The sequence below is a fragment of the Petromyzon marinus genome, chromosome 57 (assembly GCF_048934315.1).
Source record: "Petromyzon marinus isolate PM22_M1 ecotype Great Lakes invasive population chromosome 57, UKy_Petmar_22M1.pri1.0, whole genome shotgun sequence".
In the NCBI taxonomy this organism is placed as follows: domain Eukaryota; kingdom Metazoa; phylum Chordata; class Hyperoartia; order Petromyzontiformes; family Petromyzontidae; genus Petromyzon; species Petromyzon marinus.
Window position 1 is genome coordinate 7001310 of NC_133723.1, and position 22808 is coordinate 7024117.

Sequence of the window (22808 nt, forward strand, 5' to 3'; positions counted from 1 at the left end):
CAGGCCTAAACAAGGGTCCAAGGCCCAATAATACCAAGCCCTAACCTTCACTCTCACCTTCACCATAGCCTTAACCACAAGCTTAACTCTCACAGAAATCGCTTTAATTATAGCTCTCACTCGGCCTCTCGCTCTCCCCCTCACTCCATCACTCGCCGTCCCCTCCATCTCCCTGTGCACCCTTCATTTTCCTTTCCTTCATCTTCCTGCATCTTGCGCATCAATCTTCCTCCCTCCCTCCCTCCCGCTCTCCACCCCACCTCCCCCCCACTCCTCCCCCTCTAGCTAGCTGTCTCTCCCTCCTCTGTGCCGAAACTTCAGGATTCCCGCTCGCCTGCCCGCCCGCCCACTCAATCATCCGCCTCGGGGCTCGCGAGCATCTGGAGATGACTCCAAGGAGAGAAGAGAGGAAAAAAAATCAACAAAAAAATTCAACACAAACAAACACCAGCGGACTCCAAAGACTACGACGACACTGCCGCCGCCGCCGCCGCTTTAATAGGCACGACGATTCTCGCATATTTTCTTTGCTCTCACAATCCGCCGATGGGACGGCGACGTTGTCGACAAAGTGGCGGAGCGAAACGTCGGTGACGGCCGTGCCGAGTAAAAAAAAACCTCGCGTGTCCACGGCGCAGTAGCCCGATGAAACGCGCCAGCGATGGATGAGCCGCTGCGATGGTGCAATAAGCATGGGCGGGTTGCTGTGATCGTACTCCAACTCAACTCCTCGCTCCCCTTCTTCTTACAGAGACTGTCCCAGTTTTAATGTTCCGAGAATTCGGGGGGGGGGGGGGTGGGGTGGGGGGGAGGCGTTTAAGAGTTATTTGGCCGCTGCGATAAATATCCATGTGATGACGACGATGATGATAAGCCACACTTGGTTGAGCTATCATTTGTGATGGCCAGGTAGCGTCTAATCGCTCCCCGGCACCGCCCGAGTCGACCCGGGGGTCTCCGTCGCCACGGTGACGTGGGTGTCCCAGCGCCTACCACCATAATTAGCAGGAATGCGCCCGGGTCTCGTCGGGTCTGCGAAGCAAAGCGGGGGTATGAACATGGACAAGCGCTGGGATGGGCGACCACCACCATGCGTAACAGTTGCTACAGGTTGCAGGGCCACGCACGGCAGTGCACCAAACTCCACTGTTGTACCGTACTCGTACGCCCCAACGTCTACGCTCCGGGCCTTCACCAAGCCGCCTAGACCAGCGTGGTGAAGTATGATAAAAACAATAACGCCCCCCTTCCCCCCAAAAATTCCACACGGTGGAAATGGCCTCATCCAGCAGTGGAATGACAAAGGGGTCTGCAAAGCTGAGCGAGGTTTGAGCCTGGACAAGCGCTAGGATGGGCGACCACCACCAGCATCACCGCCAGCATCACCACCAACACCACCACAAGCACCACCACCAGCACCAGCACCACCACCACCAGCATCACCACCAACACCACCACCACCACCAGCACCAGCACCACCACCAGCAGCACCACCACCACCAACACCACCACCAGCACCAACACCACCACCACTACCAGCACCACCACCAGCACCACCACCAGCACCACCACCACACGTAAGCGCAGGCGCCGTAGGTGGCGACCGCGGCGGCGAATGTTTGTCAGCAGTAAAATCTATTGTACCGTAAGAGTTTTTTTTGGGTTAGATCGCGTAGATATAAATGGGTCGCGAAACACGCCACCACCCGACACAAAACAATTAGCAAGGGTTTGTGACGTAAACAAAACGTGCCAAATCGTTAGTAGGTCAGCACTAACTGGTTGCGTTTTGGAGAGTAAACCCACAACATTTATAATTCTATTGTACCGTACTACGCTACAACATCTACGCCCTCCGGCTTCATCAACCCGCACTGGCCGGCGCGGTGAAGCATGGTCAAACAGCCCCCCCCCCCGCACCTCGCCACCCTCCGACTCGCACGGCGTGGGGAGGCCCTCATCCAGCAGCGGATTCACAATGCGGAGCCGTAAATGTATTTGTTCGTGCGCAGCCATCGGTTTTCCAGGCTGGGACCATTGTCTTTCACTGCCGCATGCGACCCCTGGTTTAACCACGGGTGGCACATGTAACAAAGATCCCCACCCCCCCCACCCCCACCCCCATGCAGCTGTAACAGACTCTGGGAGCAAGTACTTTTAACACAGTGGCGAGATGTCAACTACCTCACTGGTATACAGAGGGTCGTGGGTTCCATCCGCACCTTGATGCCTGTATGTTTGGAGTTTGCGTCTCTCTCTCCCGTGGTCGCGTGGATTTTTCTCCTGGTCCTCCAGTTTTTTTCCCTCCACGTTTAGAATCATCGTGCATTTGGAGTATTTAGCTAATATCAATTTCCACACGATAAGCCACTTCGTTGAGCTATCTTTTGTGAAGCCAGGTTGTTTCTGAGAAGTGCTACATAGCTCAGTGGGCCTTACCTGGTAAAATAAAAAAATGCTTAGTTTACATTTAGCAAGTAACACCTATGAAGGCTGCCACAGCACACAACGGGGTGGTGGGTGGCCAGCATCACGCCCCGCCTGCCTTTGTCTCCCACCACGCACGGAGATACGTGTGCGCGCGCACACGAGCACACACAAAGACAAAGATCCCCCATATAGCCTTTACAGGCAGCTGCGGCAAGTGCTGTTAGCGAGCACCTATGAAGGGCGGTACGGCACACGAGGGGGTGGGTGGACAACGCCACGCCCGGCCGCCTTTGTCTCCCCAGTGGCGATGTTTACACATCGCACCAAGTATTAATTTGAGGCCAGGTTGACCTATGCGTATGTAACACGCGCACGCATAGCCAACTCTCTTCTCCCCCCCTCTCTTCGGATGAACATGCGAGAGAGAAAATTTTTTACCGCGCGAATTGCCGCCACCGGAGCAGGTAGCTCCGTGACAACCGATGCTTTAACGGGCGCGGGCACACGCAGCGGGTTAACAAGGAAAGCCCCTGGCTGTTTCCGCGCTCGTTACGGATGAGCCCCGTAAATTTCACGAGCCACGTAAATTTCATGAGACGCGGGACGGCGCCAGTGACGCGCACGCGGACACGCGCGGATAAATGGTTCTCGCTTCCAGCGACGAGCACTGTCGTGGGCGACTGATGAGCCATCACTCGTCGATTCAATCCAGCCCCTGGCTGGCCTGCGGTGTATCTTCTCTTGCTACTACCGTGATCATTGCTCACGTCAAATTCGCTCGCTCTACCAAAACGGAGCGTTTCATCTTGTCCACGCGGTGTTCAAACACCACAATGGATGTCACGATAACACACGAACCCACCCACTAATACAGAGATCCCCTGTACAGCCTTAGCAGACTCTTGGGGCAAAGTTGGCACGGCACACGATGGGATGTGTTGGGCCCCAACACCACGCCCCCGGGCCGCCTTCGTCTCCCCGGCGCTGACGTTTTTACGCACCGCACCAGCTACGCATTTAAGGCCGAGTCGATCGAGGCGAGGCCCGGTCCCGGTTCAGCTAATCGTCAATGGTGTTGGCCTAGAGCGGGAATCGAACTCGGGGGCAGCCGGGTTCGTTGCGCAGCATAGCGCCAACCGCTCCGCCACCGCCCCCCACCCACCGGTTCAGAACCGCGTCTCTCTCTGCTTCCTCCCTTGCATCGCTCCAACCGTTCAATTCCCTCCACCGCCACTGACGTCTACGTGTCGCAAAGCCCCCCCCCCCCCCCCCCCCCCCCGACGACGATCACCTTTGCCCGACGCAAGAAACGCGTTTAACCCCTCCATCCGCGACACCTTCAGTGGTGCCGCTTGTTGCTGGCCGCTTGGCGCCTCCAGATTTTGGGCTCGAGCTCAACAACCGCGATAAAATAAATAACAGCGGTGGGGGGGAAGGTGAATGGAACCACGGTTTCTTGATAGAACGCGACCGTCGCAAAGGACATCTACGGCGCGACACTCAACGGCAGCGGAAGTAAACGGAACGCAGGGGGCGCAAGGGGGGGGGGGGGGGGCTCCCAGGAGTCGTTCCCTCATCGGAAGCCGTCGATTTTCGGCGCTCTCCGGCAAAAAAAGCTTTCGGCGGTCGTGCTGCGCGGGATCATTTTACTCTAATTAATTGTCACTCATTACCGGGTGTTGTGTCGCTCATTACAGTGTGTAGTCTCGCTCACCACCGGGTGTTGTTGTATCACTCACCACCAAGTGTTGTGACACTCATTACCGGGGTGTAGTCTCACTCACCACCGGGTGTTGTGTCACTCATTACCGGGTGTAGTCTCACTCACCACCGGGTGTTGCGGTGTCACTCACCACCGGAAGTCAGTGCATCACTCACACCCGTGTGTTGTGCGACTCATCACCAGGTGTTGCGGTGTCACTCACCACTGGGTGTTAGTGCGTCACTCGCACCCGGGTGTTGTGTCACTCACCACCGGGTGTCAGTGCGTCACTCGCACCCGGGTGTTGTATTGTCACTCACCACCGTGTGTTGTAGTGCCACTCATTAACCGGTGTAGTGTCACCCACCACCGAATGTTGTGCCAGTCATTGCCGGGTGTAGTCTCACTCACCACCGGGTGTTGTCGTGTCACTCGCCACCGGGTGTTGTGCCACTCATTACTGGGTGTAATGTCACCCACGACCAGGTGTAGTGTCACTCGCCACCGGGTGTTGTGCCACTCATTACTGGGTGTAATGTCACCCACGACCAGGTGTAGTGTCACTCACCACCGGGTGTTGTGTTGCCGCGGTCACTCACCGGCCAGGGGTTGCACGTGTCAGAGAAGGGCGGCTGCTGGGTCAGAGGTCGCCCGGCGAGGACCCTTATGGCTGCCTCGGCGGCTCCGAAGCGTGCCTGCTTCTTGCTGCCGCCCGTGAACGCCGGGAAGACCTCTGCGCCCACCTCCACGCGCACCGTGAACCTGGCGGCGCCGGCATCGGCACCGGGAGCGAGAGGAGGAAGGGAGGCAAAGGAGGCAAAGAGCGACAGCGCCATCCATTAGTGGCAGGGCTTTAAATGGCGAGGGTGACAATGGCCGACTGAGACGCCTGGCGACCGGTAAAGCGCTGCGAGTTATTAATGTCGACGAAGAAGATGCGGATTTTTGCGATGATGCCAAATAAAAATGTAGCGAATAAAACTACAAACTATTTATTTTATTTTACCAGGTAAGGCCCGCTGAGCTAAATAGCTTTTCTTCAGAAGCGACCCGGCTCATCACAAATGATAGCTCAACTACAGCGGCTTTCCCCGTGGGAAATTTATAGCAGCCAAATAGCCTGAACGCACATTTGTTTCTAAATGTTGGGAGGGAAAAATCCGCTGCTGGACCGTAAAAACCCGAGCTTCTCCAAGTGCACGGAGCTTCACGTGCCGCCACCTCAATTGATAGCAGTTTCACCGTCATGTCAAGGAGACAGCCTGATGATCAAAATCCTCCTCGTGTGAGAAGGGAGAGGGAGGGGCCAAGCAATGAGGACTCTCATCGCAACACCGCTGCACGGTGAACTTGTTTTGCGCCGTACGTGGCCGACCGTGCTAAATCGGGAGGTGCCGGCGGAAGGAACGGCAAAGCTCAACACAAGGCACCAGCGGCAGCAGACGCGACGGTCAGCGGCGGTAAACCACGGCGCCGCCAACAACCTGGGAGCGTGCGGCGGTCCCTCCTGCCCCACCACGACGAGCGAGCAGGCCAGCCCCAGCGACTGCGCGTACTCCATCACGGCGCTCACGGGGTTCTTTGCCAGCGGGGCGGATGGCGAGCACGACTCCCCACCCGTCGCCGCCGCCGAAACTCCCCCCGCCGTTGCCGCCGCAGCAGCCCCGCCGCCGGACGACGACCCCGCCGCCGGCGTGGGCGACTGCTGTTGCTGTGGTTGAGCCGGAGCGTGCGGTAGGCACGGGTGCGGCCAGGCGAGGCCATTCCCGTCGCCGCCAGGGTCCTGCCGTTGGGCCGGGGCGTCAACGCAAAAAGTTCAACAACGTGGACGGCGATGTTTTTTTTTGCGTCGACGAAGTCGCGGTTCCACGGTCGCCGTAGTTCGGGGCTTAAGCCACGTTTGACATCAGAATACAGAATATTTATTCCATTGTTTTGACAATGCGATTAGCACGTTCGGCTACTACGTATGGTGCGTGAAAAGTTCAGCGTTCAACAGCAGTTTCAATGACCACTCCTGGAAACAAACATGAGACTCGGCGAGGTCGTTCCTGGGTAAATAAAGGACGTTGTGGTTAAATTTTGATTTAAAGCTTTCGTGACTGCAGGGATTCATGTTCTTGGCTCTTTCGGTAAAGTCTACGTGACTTTACCGAAAGAACCAAGGATATGACGTTGTGGTTGTTATTATTGTTTTATTGTTTACCAGCAGGGCAGTCTCTATTATAGGGACGCGGTGACCTGGAATCTTCTCCAGGTGGTCTCCAGAGCCCGGAGGCAGCACATTTCTACAAATTCGCGGAAGTGTTAACATTTTTTTGAAGCACATCGTATTATCCATAATGTGGGTTAGATAACGTAAACCACTGTGTTCTGCGTTCCTTCAACGGAGGAGGAACAGCCAAACCACACGAGACCTCTCTCTCATAAAGTCTTCATTGGCATCGAGCTCCCGAACGTACCGCTGTTGTCACGCACAAGATCAAAACACACGATTTACACGTGCACGGGGTTCACAGAAAGGATCACGCACAGGGTGGACACGAGCAGGGTGGACACAGACACAGGCTTGACACACAATATGTCCACCTGCTCGCCTATAGGGTGGATACACGGACGGACACAAAGACCAAGATTCCCCGTGTAAGCTGAACAGACCATTGGGGCAAGTGCCGTTAGCGAGCAGCAGCTATGAAGGCCAGCACGGCACACGAGGGGGTGAGTGGCCAGCACCATGCCGGGCCGTCTTTGTCTCCCTCGTGGCGATATTTAGACATCACACCAGGTACTCATTTGAGGCGAACTAGGTTGAGGCTCAGGACCGATTCAACTAATCATCATTGTTGTTGGTCGTGAGCGGGAATCAAACGTGGGTCCCCGGGTTCGTAGCGCACAGCTATGCGACTGCTCCCCATACAGGGTGGACTCGCACACATAGACAGGGTGGAAACACACACACACAGGGTTGACAGACACCCAGGGTGGACACACACATACACAGGGTGGAAACGCACACACACAGGGTGGATACACACACACAGTGTGAACATCCACAGGGTGGATATATACACACACAAACACACACAGGGTTGACAACACACCCAGGGTGGGGACACACAGTTAACAAACACACACACACGGAGTTGACATACACACCGGGTGGACACGCACAGTTAACAAACACACACACGGAGTTGACATACACCCAGGGTGGACACACACAGTTGACACACACACACACACGGAGTTGACATACACCCAGGGTGGACACACACAGGGTTGATATACACACACACAGGGTTGATGCACACCCAGGGTGGACGAACACACGCAGGCACTCGTACCATGCCCTGCATGCTCTGTGCGGACTTCAGCAGGGTGTGCAGCGCCGCAGTGGCAGCTGCCGTCTTGGCGCTCTTCTTGCTGGAGCCCCCGGCCTCGGCGAACGAGTGGCCCCCCACCGTGGCCTGGAACACGAAGCTGTGGGGAGTATGCGGCGGGGGGGGGGGGTGATAGGGGTCGGTGGGGGTTAGGGTTAGGTAAGGTGATCGTTTTAATAAAGACGAGGAGGAGCTTTAGGATGAACGTTGCAATAAAGAGATTAACAAATTGTGTTACTATTTGTTACGTTACCAGGTAAGGCTCACGGAGCTGCTGAAGCTTTTTTTTTTCTCAGGAATGACCTGGCCATCGCAAATGATAGCTCAACAAAGTGGGCTTACCATCACGTGGCAATTTATAGCAGCCAAATACTCTAAAACGCAACCGCAGGGAGAACATGCAAACTCCAAAATATACAGGCGTCAGGGTTAGGATTGAACCCACGACCTCCTGTATATCAGCTACTTAACATCTCACCACCGTGGAGCCTCGGGGGAAGGGTCAGCAACGTGGCCGTGATAAGAGGGGGGAGTGGTGGTCATGTGACCCACCTGGACTTGGAAAAGGGAGGGGTGGGAGGGTGTTCCAAAGTGAACCGATGGAATCGCAGCATCGTCACACACGCAACAACCAACACCAGTCGGAGATGCGCAGCGAGCGGCGAAACTGCAAACCGTCGCGGGCGCCCCTCCCGCCGACAAAAGGCGGCGCAAGCAACAGAAATAACGTTGAGGAGGAGCAGCACAGCGCTCGCCAAGGTGTAGAGGCGGCCGGGGAGAGAACGTCTGAATTTGACCCAATAGCGCCGCTGCATCGTCAGGCGCAACCACCTACACCGCTCACAAACGCCTGCGCAGCCGAACAGCAGCAGCAGGAGCAGCAGTTCCTCAAGAACTGCATTGTGGTCTTCTCTGTCTGTGGTCGCTTTCAAAATAAATGTGAGCGAATGTGACCAACTTTACAGCAGCAGTGATGCGGAGAGATAGACAACTATGGGCCAGTTTCGTCCGTATTAGGACCCCTTAATTAGGTCCATCTCCGCATCACTGTTGCCTATCAGTCGATCACATTTGCTCCAAGTTATTGTGACAAGAGGACCAAAAGTGCAGTTCTTCAGGAAACACTGGCGGTGTGGTTGCACAACGGACAAAGCCTCATCGATGTCTTTTTTTTTTACACACCGTTTGAAACGCGAGGCTTTCCCGCCTGCACTATCATTCCGTTACGAAGCATTTGTCTCATCGTTAACAGGCTTGAGGAGGCAGTGTGGGGGAGGGGGGGGGGTCTGCATCACCTGGGCTTGTGCGAGGGCCCCGAGTGGTTGACGATGCGGAAGGAGCAGTCGAGCAAGCGGCACTGGCTAAACTCCATGAGGGCGCTTACGTGGTTCTTGAGCATCAGCGTCTCGAGCTCAGTGAGGGCGAGCTGCGCCGCGCCGGCGCTGTCCGCAGCGCGGCCCTTGTACTTTAGCAGCAGGAGGTAGCGAAGGGTGTGCTCATCGCACGTGACCGGAGCCGGCTCGGCGGGGCCCGATCCGACCCCCGCGCCCGCCTCGGCGTCCTCCTCCTCCTGCGGCATGAGCTGGTCGTCCCGTTGCTCCTCCTGCTGCTGCTGCTCCTCCTCCTGCTGCTGCTCCAGATGCTGCTGCTGCTCCCTCACCTTCTCGGCCGCGCCGTCGTCCCCGTAGCTCGTGTCGAATTGCTCCTCCAGCGGCGCGACATCCGCTAACTCCTCCATGAACGGCAACGCCGCGCCCTGCGTCGTGTCGCTGCCGCCGACGATGCCGCTTTGCTGATGCAGCTGCTGGTGCTGCTGCTGCTGCTGCGCCGGTCCCTTCTTGCCGTTGCGGACGCCGGGAGCTGGACCCTGCTGTGTCGACGACGGCTTCGCCTCGTGAACCGAGATCGTCTCCAGATGCTCCTGCTGATGCTGCTGCGGATACGGATACAGCGGTGCCATCAGCGCCGCACCCCCAACCTGATTTGGCCGCCGGTTAGAGAGCGCCGGCGACTCCTCCTTCCGCTTAATCTTCGCCGGGTTCGGGGCGTCCCAGTTGCCGGCGGTGGCCGGCGATGCCGCCGGACGCTTGGCCGTGCCGGCCACGAAGCACGGCACCAGCGCGTACAGCGCCCCGCTGGACATATAGCGCAGAGTGCCGGCGACGACCAACTTGTCGAGGATGCGAACGAGGATCCGGCGTTTGGCCGGCGTTGCCATCTGCAGGTGGCGCTCCAGCTCGTCGATGCTGGCGGTGTGCTGGCTCTGCAGGAACTCTTTGATCCGGCTCTCGAGGCGATCCATGTCGCTGACGCTGGCGCCGCCGCCGACCACTGCTCGCACTCAAGAGGAGGCCCTGCATGGGCCAATGGACAAAGACGGTGGTTGTTAGTCAACGGAGGTGAAGGCTGCAGCAGCCCTCCACAAAACACCAGTGTATGGGGGGCCGTGGTGGCTAGATGTTAACTATCTCGCCTGGTAAGGAGGAGGTCGTGGGTTCGATCCCGACCCGGATGCCTGCTGTATATTTGGAGTTTGCGTGTCTCCCTCTCTCATCATCATCACGGTGGCGAGGAGATGTTAACTACCTCGTCTGGTATTCAGGAGGTCGTCGGGTCGATCCCGACCCTGACGATGTCTGCTGTTGTATATTTGGGGTTTGCGCGTCTCTCTCCACATGGTTGCTTGAAATTTTCTCCGGATCCTCTGCTTCACATTTAGAATCAATGTTACGCATTTAAGACGATATGGCTGCGATAAATTTCCACACAATGATGATCAGCCACTTCGTTGGGCTATCATTTGTGATGGCCAGGTCGCTTCTGAAAAAAGAACTACACAGCTTAGTGGGCCTTCCCTTTGTAAATAAAAAAAAAGTTTATAGTTTGGGACTCACTCTTCCACGCTGGGCCAGATGTGTCTTGCGAAGAGGTGGGAGTTACCCACGCTTTACCCCAACGAGCAAACGTGCCACCGATCGATCTGTGGTCGCAAAGCTTTGCACTGCCGGGTGGACAGAGGCGGCAGTGTTGGTGGTGGGGGTGGGTGGTGGGGGATGGAATTTAAGAAAATCGCGCCGTTGTTTCGAGTGCCACGCCGAGAGATTGAGCCGGCGGCGACCTCTGCGTTGCAAGTCCAGTGCGCTGCTTGACCGTCAACATCACGGTGGCAGCGGCCAATCGGTGAGGGTCAGATCGTTTGACTGGTGAGTGACGTTAGGCGAGTGGTGAGGGTCAGGTGAGGCGACATTTGAGTGGTAAGTGGTGTCAGGTGAGTGGTAAGGGGCAGGTGAGTGGTGTCAAGAGAATGTTTGAAGAGGGTCAAGTGAGTATCATGCGAGCGTCAGGTCACCGCGTCCCTATAATACAGACTGCCCTGCTGGTAAACAATAAAACAATAATAACCACAACGTCATATCCTTGGTTCTTTCGGTGAAGTCACGTAGACTTTACCGAAAGAGCCAAGAACATGAATCCCTGCAGTCAGGAAAGCTTTAAATCAAAATTTTACCACAACGTCCTTTATTTACCCAGGAACGACCTCGCCGAGCCTCATGTTTGTTTCCAGGAGTGGTCATTGAAACTGCTGTTGAATGCTGAACTTTTCACGCACCATACGTAGCCGCCGAACGTGCCAATCGCATTGTCGAAACAATGGAATGGATGTCTGGGTAAATCGAGTCGGCCTGGCTCTGTGACGACACCGACGCCGGCGGCACCTTACGTGTGACGAGACGTTGCGGCGTGGGCGCCCTTCTAGCGGTGGCCGGGGGCCGGCGGTCGCGCCAAGGGGGAAGGAAGCGACGTCCAGCGGGACGGTCCCTTTCCGAACAGCGCCCGGCAGCTTCGAACGCCGTCGCAAATTCGCCAAGGTGCTCCCCCCCCCCGCCTCGACCAACCCCACCTCGACCACGACCACGTGCGTCGCGTGAGCGATGGGTCGACCGGGCACGACCTCAAAACTGGAGAGGTCAAAAAATAAATGAGAATAAGAAGGGAACGGCAAGGGTTGGGTAAATCTCACGCCACGTTCCCCTGAAGTTATCCGAGCATCGAAATATAATGTTAACAAATCGAGCTGCTCAACGGGCACGATGACGGCATCCCTCGACGTCACACACGTAATTACGTCATAAGTAATGACATCACGTGTCGTGACGTCATCGAGGGCACGTGGAGTGTGATGTCATTGCCTTGGCGGAACGTTCTTGTGCAATGTCGCTGGGTTTTCAATCACAAAGTTTTGGGGCGATTCCACAAATCAATGTGCCTGGTTTTTCAAGGGTTCAGTCCCGCCACCCCCTCCCCGTAACATTTCGTTCACATTGCATCATCCATAACGAGAGCTATCGTCACCCCACGTTACAGACTAACGAATGGACAGATGGGCAGAGCTAACGCATAAACGGTTTTACTCCCGAGTCAGAAAGCACAGCACGGAAGATGGTGCACAGGGCTCATACGTCTCAGAGGCACAGACAGACGATCGATCGTGAGTTAGTGAGCGAGGCTTCTCTTCTCCATGGGCGCTTGCCTAGTCATCGGTCATGATCTATCCACTGCTGGAGGAAGGCCTCCCCAAGCCGTCACCATCTCTCACGGCCTCGCGATGAGGATTCGTATTTACAGGGCGAACCCGTAAAGTGCCTCTGTAAGTCAAAGCGTCTTACATAACCATTTAATCTCAAGCGTTCCAACGCCCTGCTGTCGCCTAGCCAAGAGAACCCCGAGTGGCAGCCGTCCTAAGGTGATCACGTCACCTGGCCTGTGACACAACAACCCCGCTCCTGCACACGAGCCGATCTCATGGCTCCATCTCTACTGCGCACGTCCCTCGTACAAGATCCATTTTTTAGCCGTCATTCCATCGTTAGTCTCGGCCGCCGGCTAATTGTCCTTTTATTTTTTTTTAACAGTCACGATAACGTCCCTAACTCGGGTACATACGTACGTGTGTATGTTGAACTTTTGTGCACCGTACATAGCCAACCGTGCTAATCGAAGGCGCGGGGGAAGGACAACAAACTAAACTAAAGAAATAAGCTTTCAATCTACATGATTTAAAAGTGCATAGCTCCAGTGGCTTCCTAATTTTGGAAGGAAGAGCGTTCCAGACGGCCACGGAAGCGCATCTGAAAGTGTCGCGCGATGCGGTGACCACCGTCTTTGTTCGATGGCTCGCCAAAAGCCACTGCTGCGAGGATACCTGGAATTCACGTGATGGTTTATGCTCCTTGACGAGATCAGTCCAGGTATCTTGGTTCATCTGCGGCAAGCGCTATGCGTGTAATGAATATGACCTTATAATGTATTCGTTCGGCAACCAGAAAGCCAACGCAGCAATCGAAGCGTTTCCTCTTGTCCCGTCTCTCAGTCTAATTCCACGCTTCTGTGCACAAGTTTCAGCTCGTCGTGTTTACAGAAAAAAAAAGCGGAGGTTGTTTTTTTTATTATTTTTTTGCGATCAAAGTACAAGCAGTTAAAATTTCACCAGCCGGAGTGGCCCAGAGGTCAGACTGCCGAGCTGGCACCGCCGAGATGCTGGGTTGCAGTCCAGGCAGCCGCCAGCGACTAAACCGGGATCTCCAAGTGGGGTGGTCTCAGCACGTTCACCGATGACTGCACAACAACAACAAAACACAATCAGGTCAAATTTACTTCCGCACTGAATATGGCTAATCTCCAACTCCCGAGGATTAAAAGTTATCGGTTTGGCCATCGTGCGACGAACGCTGCTCTCAAGCGCTGCCCTCAACCGTGTGGAGCAGAGGAAACATTTCAGGGGTTCTCAGATGTACGGTGACATATGTCAAAATAGCTTTATATAGCTCATTGGATTCCTCCTGTAGAAACCAACATTCTGATTGTGATTGCTCTGCAATATCCGCTTCGGTAGCCAAATTATCTCTCGCATGGGACGATTCACCGCCGCTCTGCGAGAGCTCCGATCGGATCCCTTAATGTCACGTGACGTGGCACGGATTGCACAATCGGGATAAAAGTGGTCAAAGATTAATATAACAACAATCAGCCAATTGCTGCCGTCGTTGACTCGCTCACACAACGGAAGGAAGGCGCCGGTCGTTAGGCGAGGGCCATTTTGAAACAAGACTCGCGATCAAGCTGGCCCTCGAGGTTCTCCGGGCACGATTTTGTTGAAACTGCTACTGCACGTTGTCCACCTCGCCCACTCCCCGCCCCCCTCCCTCCTCCCAGTAAAAGGCTCTCGCGCCCCACCGGTTCTCAATCGTTGCAGGCGAGTGTCGGGAAAATACGTATTCTGCAGATTATAAGAAGCTCCGGGAAGTAATGAGAACCCAAGTTTTGGGATCATTTGGAAAAAAATGCACAAGAGTTTCACCGAAAATGACGCCCTGGGAAAGTGGGACACACGAGAGCAAGATATAAAGCCGAGTCGAATGGAGTTGAACACAGGTCATACGAATAATACGGTAATATTGGTGGCGGCGGTGGTATGGTGGCAATAAAGTTGTTGACTAAGTGCCGTTAAAGTTATACAATTCCGGTCACGCGATTGCTATAACGACCAACGATTTTCAAAAAGGGGCCAAATTGATAACGCTAGTCATGTGAAGAGACACTTAATAGGTGGGCCTGCTGCAAAGGCTACCATCTCCAACCCCACGAAGCGACTACAGAACGAAAGTGGAATCCCACAGGTGAATGGCGTCGTTTGAGCAACAACAACAACGATAACAACAACAACGCAAACTCAAAACGAACTCCCGGCCAACATCGGGTCGGTGACAACCTCCCATGGTATGCCGCCTCCGCCGCCATGACGGCCACAAAACCAAACTTGGCAAACAAAGAAATGCGAGGAAACGTGTACGGAGCCTCCCGTGACACCGAGATCACCCGCAAACATCGTCCGGGGTCCCGGATAGCAACATTTTGGGATCGGCCGTGCGAGACAACTGGACGAAGCGGGGGGGGGGTCTCTTCCTGAAGCCCATTGGCGCGAATGCCACGGCGGAGCTCGGCCAAGGTTCCTCGTCAAAGCCTCATCGAGGGCCCCCCTCCCCACCACCACCGCTGCTCCGCGTGGTTTTGTTCTGCCAAGAAAAAGGCCATGGTGGCTCCACCATCCACCGCTTTGGAACGGCGGCCACCGGCGGCCGCCTCTGCTGCTCGCCTCCTCCACACGCGGGGCGTTAAAGACAACGAACCCACGCGCGCACCCCCCCCCACCGCCATAGTGCAGTGGCTGCAGCCACGCCAACCAAACCGCGGAACGCGAACAACGACCGTGCTCCAGCTGGCCTGCTCCCCGGCGGTCTGGACGGCATCCGTCGCGCGAGTTGCCGGAGTTGTTAGCGTGCGAGGCTCGCAAACCTAAGCCTGGACGCCTACTTTTTGCACGTTGACTCTCGCGCCCGACCACAAAGCGCTGCCCACGAAATTGCCATTCACTTCAAGAAGACGGCGGCCACAACAATTTAAGCTACTGTGTGTGTGCTGGAAACAACGTCGTCGACTGTACCAGGTGCCAATAGAGTTACGTGAACCTCGTGATCTTATCTGGGAGTGGTCTCGGTGCGGATGAAACTGTTTGATTGCAGCCGGTGTAAACAATAAAAAAACACATCCTCTCTGGGTCTTTCGGTGAAGTCGCAAAGATAGGCTCAAAGAAAATAACAAAAACTACGACGTTTCGATCGCAGCACACGTGGCCGTCATCAGGAAAGGGGAGTTAGCCTCTAAAGGCAAACTGCTTATAAAGGTTTGAAATGGTCATAGCACAAGTGTCAGCAGCATGGGCGGGGGAGCAAATGTGAGCGATGTTAATGTGAATGATGTTAATGGGAGTGATGGTACTCGTAGAGGGCCACGACAATGATGGTGGTGGGTTTCCACCAATGAAAGGGCTGCCAAGTAATATTTTGCACCTCGCTTTAGACACTCACATTGTTGACGGTGAAAGTTGCTGCTAGAGGTGATGGTACTCGTACAGAGCCACGACAGCACTGCTGGTGAGCTTCCATTAATAAAGGGCTGAACGTCGTAGTGTTTTTGTTATTTTCTTTGAACCTATCTACGTGACTTTACCGAAAGACCCAGAGAGTATGAATTCCTGCAGTCACGAAAGTTTATGTAAAAAAAAAAACAGTTATGAAAAGCTGGTCACTCGCACGCACGCACGCCAGCTTACAAAACTCTTACTCAAAAATACGGGGAAAGCCACATCAAAATCCCTGGTTAACAAAAAGGTCGCCGCCACAACCAGGTTGACTTCTTTGCCCATCCAGCGGACGGAGCGGTCTTTCGAGACGAGATCATAACGAGAGCGGATTGCTTTGTATTTTTTTACGCACGGCACCCAACACGCTGGGCATCTCAGAGCGACTCGCATCGCCATCTGAAGCGTTCGAAAGGGCACACCGCCCCCCCTCCTAGTGGCATCTGTCCCCGTGGGCACAAGAGGTATCTCAGCAGCCCCCAACGCAAAACAGGTATTATTCTGCGAGCAGATGGGCGACAATTACCCCCTCCCGTGTGCAATCCCAAATCAAGTCACTACCTAATAATACCGACGTGTGATGCACCGCAAGGTGTCAGCCCCACACTCGCGAAGAGACGACGACGACTTGGGAGGCGCGAGGAACCACAGGCGAGCGGGAACACGGTCACAGCGGCGAGCCGGCGGCGCTACCTGCAATTGCCCAAGCTCTGCGGTGCTCTCTGCAATAGGATGTTCCCAGCCGACTAAATGAGTTGTTATACACACGTGGGAGCGATACGGAGCATCCGGGGGAAACCCGAGCTCGCGAGAGATGGGGCAGCACTCTATGCCGCACAGATGGGAGTCCACATTTGCTATCTCGCTGCTGCCTCCACAGTGCTGGGTTACAGAATATTTATTTGTACCGTAGGAGGAATCCGGTGAGCTACGAAGACCCTTTTTTCACCCATGTCCAGTAGTGCAGGCAGCCATGTGAAATTAACCGCGAGGCTAGAACAATAACACACCGGTGGAATGCCTCAACCGTTGAACCTTCAGGTAAGACAGAACATGCGGGGGTGGAGCTGCGGCACCCTCGCTTGGTTACAGCAACACGCAATGAACCCGGCGACCCAAGTTTGATTTCCCGCCATGCCTAACGCTCAGTGACGAGATATATGTCTGAACTGGTTGGTTCTAGATTCTCCCCTCTGGCCATTCGCCCCCCCCCCTTAAACTTTCACCACAAGCTAGCACTGACCAGCGAGGTGATGTATGATCAAGCACGCACCATGACCGACACGACATTGGGGAGGACTTCATCCAGCGGCGGATTGACAAAATTGGGGTTGTGAATTTATACATTGAGATTTTTTAGAATATTTTTGTGCTATAAATGTCAACTTTGTTGAGCTATCATTTGTGGCCAGGTTGGTTCTGAAAAATAAGTTAATACTTCAGTGGGCTCTGCCTGGTAGGATGGAGATGGTTTGTTGTATTTGGGAGATTTGCTTACCTAACTTTTACTTTGCACTATCATGTTTATGTACTGGTTGTTGTTGTAACGTTCTTACCTGTCTCGACTGGACATGTGACAAAGAGCTTTATAGCTCATCAGATTCCTCCAGTATAAATAAATATTCTGATTCTGAAATACCTTACATTCATAAATGTATAAATAACTATCCCTTTTAAGGCTAACTGTTCCCTTCTGGGAATTCTTGTTTCCTCCCATGCCCAAAATGCAAAACACGAATCATGCCATTGGCAAAATGTCCCCCAATCAGGCAGGACCCTCATGAAAACGAATTTCGAGAGTCGGTGAGGTTTTCCCTGTGAGGATAAAAGCGAATATACGCAGAAATCCGAGTTCTGTGACTCTACATAAAAAATATACAAACATTCTAGTCAAATCAGCCGACTTGCTTCCGATACCAATATTGTTAAGCTGCTTCATTTGTTTAAGCAAAGCTAACTCTGGACTGGTCTCAACCTTTTGGGTCTCATCAAATGCTGCTGCTGGATTACCAGATGCTATTGGCAAGGGTTCTCCATCAAACTATGGGGCACCATTCAAAGCCAAGAGCAACAGAGTGTGTGAACTCATGATGCACTACCGTTTGGATATTATGGGTAACGATACAAACAAGACGTTTTCAGGAGTGAGGCGATGATTGCTACAAGTTAATTCCAACTGAGTAAAATAATAACATGAGCGGGAATTATTCCATTCTGTGTCTAAACTTGAAAACAAAATACGGTACATCGGCCCTCCTGGCTCCCCATTCCAGTATCATCAAGTGGCGTTTATTGTGGCCGCTGGCTGCAGGCAGGTTTCAGAGGAGCCCCAGTCGGGTTTAATCCTGCCCCATGTTTCTGACGGACTCAGAAAAACCCGGCGACCCGAAGCACATGCATTTCCGCTTAAGAGATTGTGAAGGCATTCACTGATCTCGTGCCCGTTCAACATTTATTTGCTTCCTTGCTTTAAAAATTGTATGCTTGAAATGCTCGGGCTATTAGAGAATTGGGTTTTTTTGTGTTTGCGCTGCCAGGAGGAAATGGTAAACTAAAACCCAGTGACCTCCAAACTGGTCCGACCGGACAGGTGGAGTGTTTTGGCTAAGAGGAGCCTTCCCGTCTTATCACAGTGTCAGTTCGAATTTGAATGTCTTTCGCTCTTTCCGTATGTATGCCTCTCAAGCCTATCACTCTGAGCCAGCCTGCCTGTCTGTCTGACTGTCTGTTAGCCTATCAGTCTCCCTGCCTGTATACTTGTTTCTCTGTCTGTCTGTGTCTGTTTGTCATAATCTTTTTGCCTGCCTGTCTCTGCTCCAAGTAAAAAAATACTTTGTTTCCATGGGACGCATAACCGAGTCGGCCTGATTTATCCCAGAACTCGAGGTGAAGGTCAGCTCGAGAATCAACTAGGCAACAACAAGAAATGCGGCGCTTCATTAATTTCCAAGTTACTTAACGTCGTCACGCAAGCGGTTAAGGTCTTTCCGAGAAACACTCGAGTCGAAGATCAGAACGGCGCTGCTGTCAAAACTGAAATGTTGTTAAAAAACCCTCCGACGCCTTTTCGAACTGAACTCAATGCAGCTCTGAAGAAGCTCCCGGCGTAAGTGGCGAAACATCAGACATCGTGCCGAACAACCGCGCCGTTCGCTGCATGACGCGGAAACGCACGAGCGAGCCACGCAGCCCGACCGCGGAAAAAAAATCCACGCGGCCGTATTCATGGTTCAGTTCAACGCAATATTAAGTGTTCACCTTGCCTCCAACAGCTGTGTTGGACATGCCTGGTGACGTATCTTCCTCTACGATGTCAGGAATTCATGCCTGCCTGTGACACAAGATCGGCCTGGAAAAATCGGGCTGCAGCCCGACTTATTGGGATTTTAATTTTTTTGTTACAGAAGCATGTTAACTTTAATTCAGACACGTGTTACAGCGTGTACCGTGCAAACAGGACATAAGTGCGTGTGTGTTGCGAGTCTGTCTTTCTGTCTATTAATGCTGTATCACGATGGCTTATTCTTACAATCATGCCAAATTGGTGTGGCAGGGTGGCTCAGAAGTCAGAGAGACGAGCCAGCACTGCTGACACCGTTGCTATGAATCCAGGTTTGAGCCACGTGATTAAACTGTGTTCTCAAATGTAACGTGGGAGTTTGATGATTTAGTTGTTACCAAAAACGGAACCGACAAAACCTATATTAAATTTGGTTCTGTACTTATTTTGTTAAAATCCATTTCCGAGAATTAAAAAAACACGTTTATGGTCACAAGAGCGGGCGGGAAAGTGCTGCGTTCTACTATCTGGGCCAGAGGTCACTTGAAAGAATCTCAGGTAGCTCCTCTGTGTTTTTTTTGTCACCTTCGTGGGCAGTTGTCTGGCACGGGAAGGGGGCGCGCGCCCTGCGAGCTATCCGAGTTGTAGACTTTTCCACCTCGTGAAATGATGCACAGAGCACAATCTGGATATTTTTTTTGGCAAAACTTAAACAAATAAACAATCGGTCTCACGGACGCCTTCACTTGCAGCGGGCACGTGAAAAAAACCAAGCGCATCCGGCAGCCCTTATCTCAAACTCAACGCCACGGCACCACGTGACACCTGCGTTCGACTGAGTCGACTTAGGGGAAGCACAGGCCCAAGCCAAAATGCGGTTTTGTACCATGGCGATGACATTAGTCCCGAATTAATTTACACTAATTTTACTCGAACCTAGCATATATACATGTATTACTTTATATATTGTATTATTAAAATGTGGTCCCCTGTTGTCATTGCGAATTAAACTTTAATAAACTGCAATGATATTTTACGGCCCTTAATTAATTACTTTACGGAAGAGGGCCTTCCCCACGCCCTGTTGGTGGTTGTTTGAACTTCACCGCGCCACGTGTGTGGAGTTCAGCTAAGTAGGTGGGCACAGGATCGGTTTAGAAATCGCGCGCCACCAACGCCAACGTGGCCAGGAATCAAACTGGGGTTGCCGGGTTCGCAGCTCAGTGTTAACCACCGCGCCCACCGCTGTTAGCCACTCAATCTTTATTTAATGTGCCAATATACCTCCCTCAAACAAAAAGTAGGCATCGGTAAATATTACAGCAGAACGGGAACGGTACAGGGGGAGGACGTAGAGCAACAGGAATGGGAAAAACCCATAACGACTTCAGCGGCTAATGAATTGTCAAATGTGTTTTTTATCGATAAATGTACTTACCGAGGTAATTTATGAGGTCGCTGCTTCAGTAAAAAAATATAACAGATGAAGAATAAATGTAGGTTTCTTATTTCATCACTTGCGGGAAAGACGAGAGAGAGAGGGTGTCCAGGAAATGTTGAGGATTACAGACGTCTCAATCGTCTTGGTGTAGCTGAGGTTAGGCACTGGGTGATTATTAATAGACTACAGGGGAGCAAATAGTTACGAGTATCGGAAACAGTTGTGCGCATGCATTCCAAATATCATTTGGACTGTGTGAATGAGGTTCTCATTGTGTGCACGCAGCTCATTCAGTTACCGAATCGAACATGTTGCAATGAGAATGACCGTGAATGTGAATTTGCCTTGTAAAGACACGGCCCGATTGTGTTGCCATGGAGCATACTTCGAGTGGAAGTCAAACGTTTAATCCAGCGGCACACGTTTAAAACGTCGTAACTGCCGATGAAGGGCCATTTTACCTGCAACACCTATCGTACATTTTCCCCTGCAAAGGCGGTGTTAACGAACACGATGAGTTGTTTTGATCGTTATTTGTACAACAATGCCGATGGATTATCACCAAATACTATGTTTAAAAAGGCCTAACTGCTGATGTGTCCCAGAATGTCTCAACGATTCCAGGGGTTTCATTCCTTTAAGTGACTGCTCTTGAGCAGAGCCGCAACGGGGGCTGGTGGCTTAAAACTCTACGCCCGTATTTACGCGAAGACGTAGAATTGGAGCTCTACTTATATTTGCGCTTGACTACAAAATCGTGGACTCACTCGGGTCCATCCAGTCATCAGCGTTGTGATGTTTGGACAGGCAAACAAACATTGTCCTGACTGACGCATAAAGCGTTGTTGCATCGGTGTGTGGGGGTCATTCCGCTCAACGTGTTGAGGAGAGAGGGGGGGGGGCATCGTTTTGAGCTCCCAGCTCTCCGCGATTGGATCCTTTGTAGCCGTGTGACCTTGAAGGTCGACGTTTAAAACTAACGAAAAATATCTCGGTGTTCTCGCGGACACCGAATTATTTTTGTTCGCCGTCCTTCAAACGCTCCTCCGACGAGCACGTGCTGTCTACGCACGGCGCGCGAAAGGAACCCAACAAACGTGCGTGGCACAACAACGCACCCGGAGATATTCGACCGAAGCGCCCTCGTGGCTCAATCCTTCGCGAGCGGACCGAGTGACATCGCCTCTCAAAAGCGAGGACACGACGCTCAGGGAAACTACCGCCGCCCCCCACCCCGCCCCCCCCCCAGAAACTAAAACTGCTGTAAGTTTTAACAGCGCGCGAGCAAGATTTTGCATAAATGAAAACACGAGGAGCGTGACGACAAATCACAAGGAAGTTGGTGTTCGCACGCGGCGGTCGTTGAGCACGGGCCCGCTCGTCGCTGCGAAGCCGTGGACCCACCGCACGCGGTTCAATGCTCCGACCGCGTCTGAGAACATCAGCGGCGAACGATATCTGAACTCTGAACCGGCCCCTGGCCCCTGTCCCCCTGCCCCCCTTTCTTCTTCCCCTTCACATGCGGGTGGTGAAGTATGGTTCAGAAAGCTCACCGTCAGTCAGACACGGGGGTGGGTAGGCCTTCACATCGACGCAAGTCGCGTGACGAAATCTAATTAACATTTCAACGATGAACTTTAAACCCACCGCAGGACAAATAGAGCCCTTTTTTTTTTTGGTCAATGCATGCAAAAATGAAAGTGGTTTGCTACACGAGTCAATTACCATCTGCCGACAAGTACCCGAGCCATTTTACGGAAGTTCCACATTCCTATGGCCGGGGGTAGGGGATTTCGATGCAAACCGAGCGACCGTTTTTTGTTAAGTTTGACCTCATTAGTCTCTCTCCGTCGTTGTGTTGATTTTAATTGCGATTAATTCGCTGTGGAGCCGGGCGGGGGGAGGGGGGGCGGAGGTAGATTTCACGAGGAAATGTCGACGATACTGATGTGAGACGAGTCGCTGTCTCTCTCTCACTCACGGTGGGTGGGTGGAGGTGTGTAAAGAGATCAACGTGCCGGAGGAACGCGTGCGTTTTAAAAAATCAAAATGAAAGCCACCACGATTGGATTTTGCTCAGCGAAGAGGGAAAAAAAATATCAATCGCCCATCCGCAAACGCGCCGCACTCACCCGACGTACGATCGGCTAAGGAGGTCCTCCCGAGGTTCAATCCCCCCGTGTAGGCTAATGTTATTTTAGGGGTTGGGGGTTGAATACTTTTTTTGTATTCGAACGTCCCGAGACTCGATGCTTGACAATGAACGGAGGGCCCGCCGCCAAACCGAGTACAGTGCGCACTGTATAAAAACACCGGAAGAGGCGGAGCTACGACCGGAAACATAAGTGGGGGAGGCGGCGGCGGGTGTTCCGGTTCGGGGGGGCGGCGGGGGGAGGTGCCATCCATCACATCCCACGTGGCCCCACGCCAATCCTTGACAATGAGAATCCTTAGTCGAGTATTTTTTGGTGTTCGATCGCGTAACTATATAAATGTGTCGTTAAACCCGCCACCACCCGACGCGGCCAACTAGTAAGGGCTTGTCACGTAAACGGAACGTAATACAGGTTTTTTTTATGGGGTTAGATTGCGTAAAT

At 53.1% G+C, this 22808-nt stretch overlaps 1 protein-coding gene across 10 annotated transcripts in view; it reads right to left on the bottom strand.

Annotated features, from left to right (window-relative positions):
* The window catches only part of LOC116954936 (double-stranded RNA-specific adenosine deaminase-like), a 66223-nt gene extending 43684 nt beyond the window's left edge, over positions 1 to 22539 (bottom strand). Inside the window, exons 1-7 of one of the 10 annotated variants that reach the window (XM_032975781.2) lie at positions 22353 to 22539; positions 13001 to 13128; positions 11234 to 11471; positions 8808 to 9866; positions 7477 to 7612; positions 5617 to 5915; positions 4732 to 4894 (exon numbers count right to left, since the gene is read on the bottom strand). In XM_032975781.2, the coding sequence (XP_032831672.1) occupies positions 4732 to 4894; positions 5617 to 5915; positions 7477 to 7612; positions 8808 to 9814 (1605 nt within the window). In that variant the 5' untranslated portion in view covers positions 9815 to 9866; positions 11234 to 11471; positions 13001 to 13128; positions 22353 to 22539. The other 9 variants (XM_032975782.2, XM_032975777.2, XM_032975779.2 and 6 more) reach the window with 9 other exon arrangements.
* Positions 22540 to 22808: the final 269 nt, after the last annotated feature.